The sequence below is a fragment of the Erpetoichthys calabaricus genome, chromosome 4 (assembly GCF_900747795.2).
Source record: "Erpetoichthys calabaricus chromosome 4, fErpCal1.3, whole genome shotgun sequence".
Lineage (NCBI taxonomy): Eukaryota > Metazoa > Chordata > Cladistia > Polypteriformes > Polypteridae > Erpetoichthys > Erpetoichthys calabaricus.
Window position 1 is genome coordinate 189,037,091 of NC_041397.2, and position 15,342 is coordinate 189,052,432.

A 15,342-nucleotide genomic window follows, 5' to 3' on the forward strand; every position below is an offset into this window, starting at 1 on the left:
ATTTCTCAGCTCAAATCTATGCTGACAGGCAGGACCGGTGCAACGGGTGAGTAGACAAGGCAATCGCTTCTCACGGAGTATGTTTTTTTTTAATTACTAAATAATAATCCAAAAAATTAGAGTTAAGTATGAACCAAAAGAATTATATAAATATGAATTGCTTAGTTTATATTCCGCCTTTAAGAATTTTAAGAACTTTTTCCATTTTAAAATTTTAAAATATCTCAGAACTAAAATTTGCACCACTTCCATGCAACACAAAAATGACACGTGCTCATTTTGAAGCTACAAGTCAGTAAGTGATATTGCCATTTCAGTTTCCCGATTTTTCACAAAGCCTATTGTATATGTCAAATGATATTCTACAAAATTGTGTACATTTCTGGAATGTTATTAAGGTGCTCTTCACAGGTTCAATTCCTGGTAAATGTCTCTTTAGTTCACACTGCATGTATATTGTTAGAAAACGCAGATGCCTTTTAGCGTGCAGGACAGAGTTTAAAAGTGCCAAAGTATTCAGAGAAGCGTGTAAAGTAAAGGAAAAAGCTGAGGTTTGTTTTGTATTCAATTCTTACAATCACAAAAAGTGAAAAATGTATACATGTGTATTGCTTTTAATGCCCATTTTGTTTGTTTTATTGATTTTGACCTAATCATTTTTATTGTTTTCACAAATTTACATTTATGCATTAATTATTTATATTATTTTGCCTGTTGTATGCAATACATATTTAATGTGGATTAGGTTGGTCATACCTGTCAGGGTAGGACATCTCCTTGTGCTGCTGAATCCAAAGAGGGTAAGCTCGGGAGATGTCAGCTTTTAGATGGAGGCACCAAGGCTTGTACATTTTTAAAGAACAATTACCTACCATGGATTTTAACCTTGTTTTTTTTTTAAAAGGATATTTATTTATGGATTGTTTAAACTTCCACGTTGCAGTTTTGTGGAATATTTATTTATTGAAGATTTTGGATGGATTGCAATATTTATTTGAACACTGTTTGTGGAATGATTATTTTTAATAAAAGTACTTTTACACCTAACCCTTGCCTCGTATGTGTGCCCTCATTTGCACAACTCATCTCAGTCTATGACTATTGACGGCTCTGAGTTTGAGAGGTTCCCAGTAGCTACAAGGGATTGGTGGAGCTAACCCAGACTGTCACCAGGGCCATCTTAACAGCATTATAGGCACCCGGGCAAAGTAATGCACTAGGGCCCTGTTTTGATAGCAAAAGAGAAACATACATAGGTATCAGAAACATTGTGGGCCCCTATGTTTCTGGAGCCCCCGGCCAGCGCCCATTGTTCCAATACGTTAAGAGGGCCCTGACTGTCACATTGGATCACAAAAAAATGTAGTTTTCCTTGCTGAAAGTCTAATGCACAAAAACAATATAAATCCACATGACCAGTTGTAGTGGTTGCTTGAATATCTCACTAAAAGTAGACACATTAAAAAATAAAAACCTGTAATTTAATATACTATTATTCGCAGACGTGTACAACGCGCATATGAACTGCCAGAAAACAATCAAGCAAGACTCCAAAAGCAGAAAGCTCAACTGACCGACATACAAAAACGGACAAGGCTCGATACAAACAATGCACGACGTAGACTGAAACGGACTTTTCGCAAAGCGGAGGCGAATCAATTAAAACTCCAAAATAGCGCGTCACAAATAATGGACATGCAACAACGCGGCACTCAAACGCCACAAGCAAAACATGCCCGTCGCGGACATCAACGCCAGACACCTGCTAAACGCTTACGCCAGTTGGCTGACAACGCCTTCAATAATGAGTCCACTATTGAGGAAAATTCATTGGGATTAATGAATGTCATTTGCAATCATTGTCATTCACTTAACTTCCCAGAAGAAACAACTGGCAATACAAATAATGAATTTACACGTTGTTGTCAAAAGGGGCAGATTAGACTGCCTCCTTTACATTCATATCCTGAATATCTACAGAAGCTTCTAACTAACGATGTGCCTGAAAGTAAAAACTTTATGAACTGCATTAGATCCTACAATAGTTCATTTGCTTTTGCATCTACCGGAGTACATATCAGGCCACCAAAAGGCAATGGCCCATACTGCTTTCGCATATGTGGACAAATATTGCATCGCATTGGAACAGTGCACCCTGAAACAAATCAACAACGCAAATATGCACAAATCTACATCCTAGATCCAGATGAGGCAATCTGTCAACGAATGAAAACAAACAATGCACAGAGCTTATAATGAGAAACATCACTCATGTCATAAACAATCACCCATTAGCTAAGTCTATAAAAATGCTACATGAAGTTGAAAAGGAGGCCAATACAAAAGCAAATGCAGAAGGTATAGCAGCAACTACAATTGCTTTAGTCTTGATAAAGGACAAAGAATAAGATCCAAGACGATACAATCTTCCCGTCGTTATCCTAGAATTGACCTTACGAGTTCTGACCTAGAATTACCATTTACATTGAAACGCCGACAGTTCCCCATTAAACCTGCATTTGCCATGACCATCAACAAATCACAAGGACAAACCATGGACAAGGTTGGCATCTACCTCTCTGAACCCGTTTTTGGACATGGACAACTTTATGTTGCCTTCTCACGTGTTCGACGTTCATCTGACGTTAAAGTTAAAGTTATAAATGATCCATGCCAAGGAAGACTCATTCAAGGACAAGACACCATCTTTACTACTAATGTTGTATACAAAGAAATATTCCAATAAAACATTACTCTATGCCAAAAACTCTATTTTTTATTTCTATAGGCATCATCCAAACCTGCACACTATTCTATATCTAATTCATACATCTCACTCTTTGTCATGCCCCAACGCCAGGGGTTGGCGAGCGAAGCGAGCAGGGGGCGGAGCCCCCTAGTTTAATATACTATTATTTGAAATCTTGCTGTTAAGATCCATTTGGTATGTCATGTAACTTGGCAGAAATTCTGCTATTTGCACTTCTGTCTTTTTAAGATGTGTTATATCTATATAATAAAAGCCCAGCGCGGTGTCTGTGTCCGTGTCCAGGTTCCTTTTTACTGTATAGCTGACCCCGTAGAAAAGCCCCAGTCCTTCCCCTCTCAGAATTCCTGCTTACCCCCCTCCGTTGTTTCCCCTTTGTGCACGTGAGTATTTCGAGCTCCGCGTCTGAGTCAGATGGTTCCCCTGGTCACCAATTTGTTTGTTTCAAGCCGCGATTTTCTATTTTCTCCCTTCCGGCCCACTATGCCTTTCCGTCTTCAGATACCCATGTGCACTTGTACGGAGGAGACCTTATGGAACAAAGCCGAAACAAAAGGCAACTGAACCTGCTGCTGCGAGAGAGGACACATTACAGCGTGATCATGAAGCAAAGAGGCAAAGGCGTGCCAGTCGCTGGCAAGAAACGGACACTCAGAATTCACACAGATTAGCTCAAAGACGCGTCTCTTCCGCACAATGAAAGGCAACCGAAACCCCTACAGAGAGAGAACACAGATTACGCCGTGATCGCGAAAGAAAGAGGCAAAAGCGTGCCAATGAGACACCTGACGAGAGGTCCTTACGATTGCAAAACAACCGTAATAGACAAACTCCTACAGAGAGAGAGGACACATTACGCATGACCACTTACTTGAAGCAAACATAATCACTGGTAAACACTGTGGTCAACATGTCTTCATCCCCAGGATAGGTCTCGATACTATGGATGACTCTGACCTGCCTTTTGACATGCACAGAAGGCAATTCCCACTCCAATTGGCATACGCTATTACAATAAATATGGCGCAGGGTCAAACACTACATCTTGTAGGTATATTCCTACCTGAGCCTGTCTTCACACATGGCCAGCTCTATGTCGCCTTCTCCAGAGGAAAACGTTTTCCAAAAGTGAAAGTCAAAATATTGCCTTGCAAAAGTCAAGGGAAATTACTACAAGATACTAATAAATACTTCACACAGAATGTTGTTTACCAAGAAGTACTCAACTCTGTCCACTCGAATGCCACGGGATTGTGCAATGAAGGTGACGGAAGCGATGACACAGTGCTGCATGTCACTGACGAAGTTAATGAAGACCATTCATATGACCTACATCGCTTTGCTCTTCAGAATGAAGTACCACTACATGCCCCCTCGACAAGCACAGGACGTCCTCAACGGTATGATCCTCCTCTTCCTTACAACCATTTACACAACGTATACGATTCTGATTAGTCTGCGTCCCACACTTCGTGAATCATGGGTTTTCTTTTGAAATTTTGTTTCCCATGCAAAAATCAAATACGGTGCGATGAAGGACCCAGTTCACGACTGGCAGCCGCGTTTAAACAGGGAGTCCTTCAACTGTGGTCATCCAACGCGCAGCGTAGCGCGTGCCAAGTCGCTAGTTAGGAAAATAAAGTACTGCATATGCACAGTAAAGAGAATATAGTGTCTTTTCAGATAACCTAACATAATCACAAATTATGGAAACTCATTTTTTGCCCCTGAAATTACATCCAAATTTACCATGAAATTAAAAACACAGGAAGAAAAGTGGGCACAAATTTGAGTCCAGGTTTAAAATGTAATAAATCCTGTTCCTTATAGTGCCCTTCCCTTTTGAGCCACTGCATACCAAAAGGTCTGCACATGTTGTGCTTGCACACCATCAGTGAATTTTTTTCTTAGTAGTGTCACACATGTGCATCTGGGGACCACCTTCCTGGCTTTGGTGACGTAAGCAGATCCACCATGGGACGCGAGGAGCCGCTAACTCTAATAGTATCTTTTCTATCTTCAGTAGTATTGAAAAGCCAATTAAAGAGGATGCCTAGCTCCACCCACAAGGCTCAGAGAAGACTCCGCCCATTGTGGGACCAATAGTATAAAAACTGGCCTTCCAGGGAACATGGTGTCAGACTTTGACCAGCTAGAGAGGAGGACAGAGCTCCAAATCTGTAGCTAACCAAGTGTTGTTCACAAAGAGGCTATTAAGAGCCATATATTATGTTGTTTCATTTTCACCATCATGCAGCTATATTTTTGTTATTATTAAATGGATTGACCTGGTTGAAACCCTGAATTTTTGCCTGCCTATGACAGTCTGCTTTCCTGGCCATGTTACAGTAGCTACAAAGATTTTATGAAGCAAAAGCATTGTTAAGACTTGCGTGAATTTTTTTTTTTTTTAATTTCCATATATTATTTTTCTTTATTATTTGGATTCTGTATGATTTATATTTTTTTCTGTTATGATACTGACATTTGCAGACTGTTTTACAGCTTGATTTGCCATTTTGAGATGTTTCCTTATGACTGCACCCATTTTGTTTATCAGTTGTGGACTGCTTGCTGTTAAAGTGGCCATTGCTGTCAGGAAAATCAGTATAAGGCAGGGGTGCCCACACTTTTTCGGCTTGCGAACTACTTTTAAAATGACCAGGTTGAAATGATCTACCTACATTAGAAATGCTATATATATATGTTGCATAGTTTACTGTCAAATAATGCAAAGTGTACGGGACACGTGTTTCTCCCTTATTTGGGCTCATCAGGCGTACACACTCCACTGCATCCCTCTCGGGGATCAAACCTCGGACGTCAGCGTCAGAAGCTTAGCCTCTTTACACTGCGCCACGGCATTTATTTGACAGCCTGTAAATCGGAGTAATTACATTCATAGCATCCGTTATCTGAGTCCCGATCTGATTGTATGGGTGGTTACCTACCAGGTAATGCATGTGGTTGGTCTGCCAGTCTGCAAACATCCACTACAGGTGCCCTCTCAGTTGCGAGAAGCAGGTCATAGAATGTTGCATAGTTTACTGTCAAATAATGCAAAGAGTATGCGACACGTGTTTCGCCCTTATTTTGGCTCTTCAGGCGTACAGACTCCATTGCACCCCTCATATATATATATATATATATACAGTGGTGTGAAAAACTATTTGCCCCCTTCCTGATTTCTTATTCTTTTGCATGTTTGTCACACAAAATGTTTCTGATCATCAAACACATTTAACCATTAGTCAAATATAACACAAGTAAACACAAAATGCAGTTTTTAAATGATGGTGTTTATTATTTAGGGAGAAAAAAAATCCAAACCTACATGGCCCTGTGTGAAAAAGTAATTGCCCCCTTGTTAAAAAATAACCTAACTGTGGTGTATCACACCTGAGTTCAATTTCCGTAGCCACCCCCAGACCTGATTACTGCCACACCTGTTTCAATCAAGAAATCACTTAAATAGGAGCTGCCTGACACAGAGAAGTAGACCAAAAGCACCTCAAAAGCTAGACATCATGCCAAGATCCAAAGAAATTCAGGAACAAATGAGAACAGAAGTAACTGAGATCTATCAGTCTGGTAAAGGTTATAAAGCCATTTCTAAAGCTTTGGGACTCCAGCGAACCACAGTGAGAGCCATTATCCACAAATGGCAAAAACATGGAACAGTGGTGAACCTTCCCAGGAGTGGCCGGCCGACCAAAATTACCCCAAGAGCGCAGAGATGACTCATCCGAGAGGTCACAAAAGACCCCAGGACAACGTCTAAAGAACTGCAGGCCTCACTTGCCTCAATTAAGGTCAGTGTTCACGACTCCACCATAAGAAAGAGACTGGGCAAAAACGGCCTGCATGGCAGATTTCCAAGACGCAAACCACTGTTAAGCAAAAAGAACATTAGGGCTTGTCTCAATTTTGCTAAGAAACATCTCAATGATTGCCAAGACTTTTGGGAAAATACCTTGTGGACTGATGAGACAAAAGTTGAACTTTTTGGAAGGCAAATGTCCCGTTACATCTGGCGTAAAAGGAACACAGCATTTCAGAAAAAGAACATCATACCAACAGTAAAATATGGTGGTAGTAGTGTGATGGTCTGGGGTTGTTTTGCTGCTTCAGGACCTGGAAGGCTTGCTGTGATAGATGGAACCATGAATTTACTGTCTACCAAAAAATCCTGAAGGAGAATGTCCGGCCATCTGTTCGTCAACTCAAGCTGAAGCAATCTTGGGTGCTGCAACAGGACAATGACCCAAAACACACCAGCAAATCCACCTCTGAATGGCTGAAGAAAAACAAAATGAAGACTTTGGAGTGGCCTAGTCAAAGTCCTGACCTGAATCTAATTGAGATGCTATGGCATGACCTTAAAAAGGCGGTTCATGCTAGAAAACCCTCAAATAAAGCTGAATTACAACAATTTTGCAAAGATGAGTGGGCCAAAATTCCTCCAGAGCGCTGTAAAAGACTCATTGCAAGTTATCACAAACGCTTGATTGCAGTTATTGCTGCTAAGGGTGGCCCAACCAGTTATTAGGTTCAGGGGGCAATTACTTTTTCACACAGGGCCATGTAGGTTTGGATTTTTTTTTCTCCCTAAATAATAAAAACCACCATTTACAAACTGCATTTTGTGTTTACTTGTGTTATATTTGACTAATGGTTAAATGTGTTTGATGATCAGAAACATTTTGTGTGACAAACATGCAAAAGAATAAGCAATCAGGAAGGGGGCAAATAGTTTTTCACACCACTGTATATATATATACTGAGTATACTTCATACATAAAATATATGTTGTCGTACCTTGCATAACTGAATAACCCTTATGGCACAATAACAATTCAATACATTTATAGTCACTACAGTATGGATTTAATAATCTTCATGTGGGAAAAGGCTGACTCGCATAAATAAGTAGAGCCGAATAATGCAGTCAAGGAGGTAGCGCATTTCCTCATGTTTGGGTACTTTTCCTCTGTGAGTAAGTTCCAAAACTGTCCATGAGCCCCAGACTTCAGCTGAATGTCATCCTGTAGTGTCAAAATCTCATCCTCCACTGTAGAGGAGTTTTAGGTAAAACAGTGTTGCAATTTTTGATGCAGGTGAATCACCCTCAACATCTTCCCTAAATGGATAGCACTTAAATGTAGCAATTGGCTAAAGTAAAGCTAAGGCTTGAAACCGTCTGTCAAAGTCTGACAGACAATTTTCAATCTGCTCTGTGTAGCGTATGCTGTCAAGTTGCGCATATGCCTTCCATTGCGTCTCCAGCTCTGATGCGAGGTTTTGGATGTTCCCCAAATCAAGGCGCTGCAGCTTTGAGGACAGATGTTGCATTTTTCGTTTGAAAGCATTAACTGAGTTAATCATATTGACCATGGTTGTGTCTTTCTTTGCAGCTGTAAATTAAGCTCATTCTTGTTGGTCAGATCGGAAAAAAATGCCAAGTCTAGCAGCCATTGATCGTTATTAAGTTGCTTGTATTCTGCATGTTTAATGACAAGGAGAAACTCCTTTTTCTCCGGCCAGGGGTCTCAAAATCTCAGCAGGAATTTCTCCCTAGCCATCTGCCTCAATGAAGGCCTCTTTTATCATCTCTCCATCTTGGAAGGACTTCTTATGCTTAATGATCGAGTGACTCACCCAAAACGATGCTTCGGTGTGTCTGCCTTTGCTTTTGAATTCAGGAAGTCAGTTTTGTAGTTTTTATGATCAGTTCAAAAGTGCCTTTCCACATTTTCCTTCTTTGGAATAGCAATGATAGATTGACAGATCAGACAAACGCACTTCGATTGTGAGATTGTGAGACCATACCCTGAGCCCAAACCCGCCCTCCAACAATTTTTTTTTTAAATCCCTTCTTTAGTCGGTATAAATTGGAAGGCTAACTAGATCACTTAGGTAGCCAGAGTTTTGCTGTAGCTTGTGCGTTTGATAATGCGTGCAGGATGACCCGTGTGTTAGAAGAAAAGAGATCTCAGACTGTATGTCAATCAAGTGGCAAATGCCATAGGGAGGATATATGATAGACTAACATTTAAAAAAAATTTTTTTTGAATGCAACGCAATCAACCTGCACTACCTTTCCGATCTACCGGTCGATAGCAATCGACATATTAGGCACCCCTGATATAAGGTATCACCATTTTGAGATACAAATCTACAAATCACTGTGTGTATTACTTCATATTTTCTTTGATTCTTGCTCATTTTGATCATTTTTCCTCCAGAATTTTCCTAGCATAATTTAACTACAAGTTTGCTTGTTGGCTCTATTATCTTCATGGTGTCTGTCCCTGAATCTGAGTACTGCTTACCCATTTATTCCTTTTTCATCTCCTGGTCCTTCCAAATCAAAAACAGTTGATGGTTCAGACCTTTACAGTTCATTTCTAACATTTCTGTGTAATAAAGATATCTGCATGTAGACTTATTTTGCTCAGCTGGAAGAATCCCAGTCCACCACCTTTAAGTCAGTGGGTACGTGATTAACTATACTATCCGAAACTGGAAAAAATCAAATTCTCAATTAGAGGATCTGTTCAAAACTTTTTTTTTTAAAATATGGCAGGATCTAATCAATAACATTTTAGAATAATCTTGTATATTGGGGAAAAGGATACTCTTCCTTGCTGCTTCAAAGATTTGCTTTGTTGACTGTCTCTCCTCTCTTTCTTCCTTTGGGTAGGGAAGGAATTTTGGTTTTGATCAGTTTATTTTGATTGTATGGGTTATTATTTGCTTTTAATTAATTAAAATTAATAAAAAGATCTCTGTTTACAACAAAATGCACTGAACTGTCTATCCTTAACACCAGGCAAGATACGAATGTTACCATAAGAACTTCTCCAAAAAACCATTTCCATCCATCCTTCCATTGTCTCCCGCTTATCCGAGGTCGGGTCGCGGGGGCAGCAGCTTGAGCAGAGATGCCCAGACTTCCCTCTCCCCGGCCACTTCTTCTAGCTCTTCCAGGAGAATCCCAAGGCGTTCCCAGGCCATGGACATTACCCCTATCAAGGAATATTAGTGAAGGGGATGAAAATCTTAGTGATTGACTTCAGTGAGTCTGGTCTAAAAGTTAAGAAGGCGAGTGCCCCAGTAACAAAGCCCTCATTGAATTATTTCAACTGAGCAAAAAGCAAAGCTTCTCTTTTCCTTCCACAATATATTGATTTTCATGTAGGTCTCAAAAATGGGAGAAATGGGTGCTGTCATATTATGTAGCGAGAAGATATATTTTCTCATGCATTTGCCCAAATATACAAACAAAAGACTGACTGATGTAGCTGAAGATCAACATTAGATAAACATGAGATCACTGCTTCTGTCTTGCTCCTGTATCCCATTTGGCCTGATATGAATTAGTGACAGTGTATGCGTGAGGGTATCCTGCAAAGGACTGACACTCGATGCTGCTGGGATAGATGACAAGCCCTGTGACTCTAACCCGGATTAAGTGGATTTGATAATGGATGGATGGATGAAAGGGCCAACAGTATCCTTTCCCCTTGAAAGTTTCTTTTTGTTAATTAAACATGACAAAGGGGATAATGTAAATTCATCTATGCTAATGTTTCACGGTCCCAATATAACCATACAGAGTTCATTTACCTCATTTTGAATTAGCGTATTGGCAGAGTAGGAGTTCAGTGGCTATCCTGTTCAATGATTATAACATCAGTTATAAATATAAGATGAACGCAACCTCTGAAAAGGATTTAGGGGTTTATGTTGACACAACATTTTCACCGTCTAAGCAACGTACAGAAGTAATTAAGAAGGCAAATGAAATGTAATTTTTATGTCGAATAAGTCAAGGGATGTTATGCTCAAACTATATAATGCACAAGCAAGAATGCATTTGGAGTATTGCTTGCTTTTCTGGTCACTACAGTTACAAGAAAGACATCGCAGCACTTGAAGCTGTGCAGAGGAGAGCAACCAAGTGCATCCCAGGACTCAAGGACAAGTCCTACTCTGACAGACTGAGAAAATTAAACCTGTTTAGTCTCAAGCAGAGGAGCATGGGGACCTAATCCAGGTATTTAAAATCCTCAAAGACATTGATAAAGTAGATCCAGCAACATTCTTTCAACTTAAGAGTGAATCTCATACTCAATGACATCAATGAAAATTAAGGGGAAGTGCATTAAAGACTGAACTCAGGAAGCACTTCTTTATTCAAAGAGTTGTGGAACTCTGGAACAAACTATAGAGATATGAAGTTCAAGCACAAACCCTGACAACCTTTAGGATGAATCTAGATGAGATATTAGGACAGCTTAGCTATTAGCTGATCAAATGGACTGCATGGTCTCCTCTCGTTTGTCATATTTCTTATGTTTCTGATTTAAGGAGAATGTGGCTCTGCTCCGTTAAAACTTGACTTGTCGAAGTGTTCTCTGATCCAAATGTTCTCAGTAGGCTTTGTTTAGTAGACCTGTAGAACTTAGTGAATTTCACGTTTCAGTACATTTCATAAGAAGGATACATAACAGAGTGAGAAAGATTAAAAACTCTGAAATGTGGTTACATTATTGAAATTAAATTATAATATTATTAGTTTTTTTTTTGTTTTTGTCTACATCATAATAGGTTTTTTAAATATTTACATGCTACTGTATGACTAACATTAGCCCATCCCTGTCCTCATAGAGTTTGCATGTTCTTCTCATATTCTTGTTGATGCTTTTGCACATCATTTTGAATTTCAGATCCGGCAGTACGCTTTGAGCTCAGTTGGATTGGGTCTTCTTACAAAGCTGAGAGTATTTCATTCTGGAGGACCTGTCCAAAGAAAGGTGTCCAAGTGTGGCTGGGTTAGCATTTCCAGCCAAGTTTCAATTACTGTTCATCCCCGCCACATTGCCTGTGCACATTGCAACTGCTCAATGAAGTTCTCCAAGCTCATATGGTTAGGTCTAAACTTAGAAATCTGTATTGCTAGGCAGGGTCGGCATGTGGGGTGAAGAGACAGGGCAATCCCATCAGGCAGCACTTTGCTTAGCGTGGCATCTTTATAAGAGTTTTTATTTATTTATTTTTTACATTACTCAATAATAATACAAAAAATGAGAGTTAAGTCTTAAATATGAAAGTTATACACATACAAAGTACCTAATTTATATATTGCCAAATGTGCCTACTGTTGACTTTGGCTTTGGCCAGGGGTCGGTGCGTGAGTGTGGCTTTGCACTCTGTAATAGAATGTGGGTGTTTTGAAAATTAATGATGCATTAATTATTAATGTATAACAGTATGATGGTCTACTTTAGTCACATCAACTTAACGCAAATGTGCAACTCCCATAATCAGTCCCCCCACTTGCTTCATTCACTTGAGGCTCATGGAGGGATAAAGTCTACCTCACAATCTAAAAAAATAAAGGTGCCAAAGAGATTCTTCAGAGCAATGCCATTGGGGAACCATTTTTGGATCTCAAAAGGACCATCTAAGGTTCCAGAAAGAAATATTATTTTCTTAGATCTGTAACGAATTTCATAATTAACCATGAACAGATGACAGCAGACTTGTGAAATACCAATGGGTTTGTGATTTTGAAAAGACTCTTGATGCATACATTAACATAAGCTAAATGTAGGATTTCGGGATCTGTTGTATCAATCTAGGTAGCCCACAAGATTTATGTGTTATCCACATATTAGGAACCTTTTGAAAGCCCAAAGAGCCAACTTCAAAGAACAAAATGCTTCTTTGTCAAGTAAAGGTTCTATGAGGAAGCACACAACCCAATAAAAATACTATTAACGAACCAGTGTAGCTACACTGGGTGAGAGGAAAGCAGCCTTAAACATGCAGTCAATGGCAGAAACCGGAGAGCTGCCTCCTCTGGAAATACAAACATTTATATAAAAGTTTATTGGGGTGAGTTCTACACAAAGCATTATAGAAGAGGTCAAAGCGTAGTGTCACATTCCTAGTAATTATGACTAGAAATAAAAATGTACATAAGACCTGTGGTGTCTAGTTTTGTTTGCTTACTTTAAAATTTAATTTAATAGAACCTCATACCTTATCATTACCAGTCAGACAAATTATAGGATCACACCGGGATTAAAAAAAGGAAGACACTAATTTAGATCAAAGTAATGGTGAAAAGTGAAATGAAATTTAAAAATGTCTACAAAATGAAACTCACTATATGAAGTGAACCTTAAAACAGTAAAATGAAAGGAAACGGTGTCAATGAATTAAAGAAATTATAACAAAACGTTACTACCACTTCAGTGTATATTAATTATACTTTTGAAAAAGTACAACGAGAACAAAAAAAAGAAACAACAATAATAATAGTAGCGGGTATCGAAATTTCCCGTGCTGCATTGAACGCAAGTCCGGAACCAATCCTAGACGAGCTGCCGGTCCATCTCAGGACACATTCAAGCAGAAACTCGCGCACTGTCAGTTCAGACTCGTCAGACAATAAGTTAAGTGAGGACAGGCTCAGCGCAATGAGAACACCGTCGCCCAGCTCCAGGATGAAAAGAGTGTCTGTTACTACTATGAATGGTATCTGCCAAATCGACACTAGTAGGCTATTCTGTTTTTCCACCATCAGCTATTTTTTTCGCCATGTATGTGTGCGCGTGTCTTATATTTTCCCTATACAGTATGTGGCTGACTTACTTGCCAGGTAACTGCCCTGAGGTTTTGTTGAATCCGATCTTGATGCTTCCTAGAATCACAGTAACACCGATTTTAATGTCTAGTCCTTGTACTTACTGTTGATATTTTTGGTCTCGTTGCTATTATAGTAATGTGATTAAAGTCTTACAACATTCTCAAAATCACGTCATTATTATTATTATTAGTATTATTATTATTGTTGTTGTTATTGTTGTTGTTGCTATTAATTGCTACCTCTCATCCCTCACTTCGAACCCATATCTATTGTTGGGTGATAAGAATCGACTGTTCTGACACAGTTATCTGCGCCCTGTGTTGAGTTTGCACTTCTTCAGTACTCCGATTATTTTCCCCGCATCTCAAAAAGGTTGGCGTGAGGTGGATCGATGATTCTGTGAGGATATGCGTGAGTGGACTGAAACCCCGTCCGTGGCTAATTCTCGATTTGTGTTTTATCATATCCAGCCCTTAAATTAAGTGGATTTCAGAAGATGTTACAATCAATCATGTTGATCAGTTCTTCTTTTTGAACTGCAATACAAGAGGCGCTATATAAAACTGATTGATCACGATGGCTGAATGTCACGCTGCCAATTTTAAAGAGAATCCTTTAGCCAGATATCTTTAAAGTTATGGTTACTGTTTTTATCGGATAAGAGTAGTTGATGAAAAGTACATTTTTATTCTCTATATAAATATTCCTATTTTTTCAGTTCCCCAAATTATGACCTCCCGTCCCGATACCCCGATAAAATGTACCTGCGGGGTCCAGCATAGTCAGTGAGCCGGGCAGCGGCGGTGCTTGCATGTTGTCCGTCAGTTGTCGAGCGCAGCTTATGTCCGTTTAGGCGCAGCGGGGGTCGCTGAAAGTGGCCGCGGTGACGGAACCCTGTCCAGTCGGAACAACTCCAATATGTCTGATGAGAATGGACAGTTGGGAGATTTGCACTTGTTACGGCGATCAGATTAGCCTTTGTTCAGGTAAAAAAAAATGCCTCCGATGTTTTAAGGTAATGAGGGGGAGCGCGTTGCGGATGGACAGCTCCTGAAACACATCTACGATTCGGAATTTATACCGGTAACAGTGTCCGGCAGTGTAACGCGAGCGGGGCAGGGAAACGTGAGAGCCGCCAGAGTCGCTTTCAAGTCGACACGCTCCTCCGATCGCCTCTTGTCTTTAAAAATGTAGGGGTGACCTGAGCCGCGTGGAGCGACAATAACCAGTCAGTGCCAACGTGGCGCTTCATTCTGTCTTTTTGTTGCGTCGTTAATCCTTTAGTGCACGTTTAGACCACAATCGACCTGTCTTTGAAAGTTACTAGAGCGGGCATCTTATATTGATATAGTGCCCTCCACTGTAGCAAGTTCTCTTCACAGCGCTATAATCTCCAAGAAGTGCTGTACAGTATAAAGTAATAAACTGAACACAAATTTCAGCGGAGCGTTAAACTGTGCACTAACTCCTCCAAGTGTAATGGCAAGTGATTGAACAGCAAATCAAGTGTGATTAAAAAATTAACGGTATATATGCTGTACAAGCATGATCAAAGAAAAATATTTTCCTTTCAGTCATGTTTACATTCAAGGAAGTGGGATAAAATAATCAGGTATAGTCGGCAACTTTATTTTATGTCTTTCAAGTAAAACACCACCCAGACTGTCACATTAAACAACCTGCATAAATAGTATTAAACTGAATAAAACAGGCGACTGAGAGCAAAAAGATTAGCAGTCCAGTCTCACAGACCTACCGTCATGGTTTCAAATTCCGTATTCGGGCACACTGCATCCTCTCCTTGAGCTAAAGTGATACTTTAGATTGATGCCATAGGGGAGGCACATGAAGGTTCCAAAAAGAAACTTTTATTTAGAACCATAACAGTCTCAATAAATATACAAAAATACACTAT

The 15,342-nt window shown here is 39.8% G+C and overlaps 1 protein-coding gene across 1 annotated transcript in view; it reads right to left on the reverse strand.

Annotated features, from left to right (window-relative positions):
* LOC114651178 (transmembrane protein 255B) overlaps window positions 1-14,602 on the reverse strand; it is a 177,717-nt gene extending 163,115 nt beyond the window's left edge. The window contains exon 1 of the mRNA XM_051926233.1: window positions 14,192-14,602. Coding sequence (XP_051782193.1) covers window positions 14,192-14,240 — 49 coding nt within the window. The 5' untranslated portion in view covers window positions 14,241-14,602. The remainder of the gene's footprint in view (window positions 1-14,191) is intronic.
* Window positions 14,603-15,342: the final 740 nt, after the last annotated feature.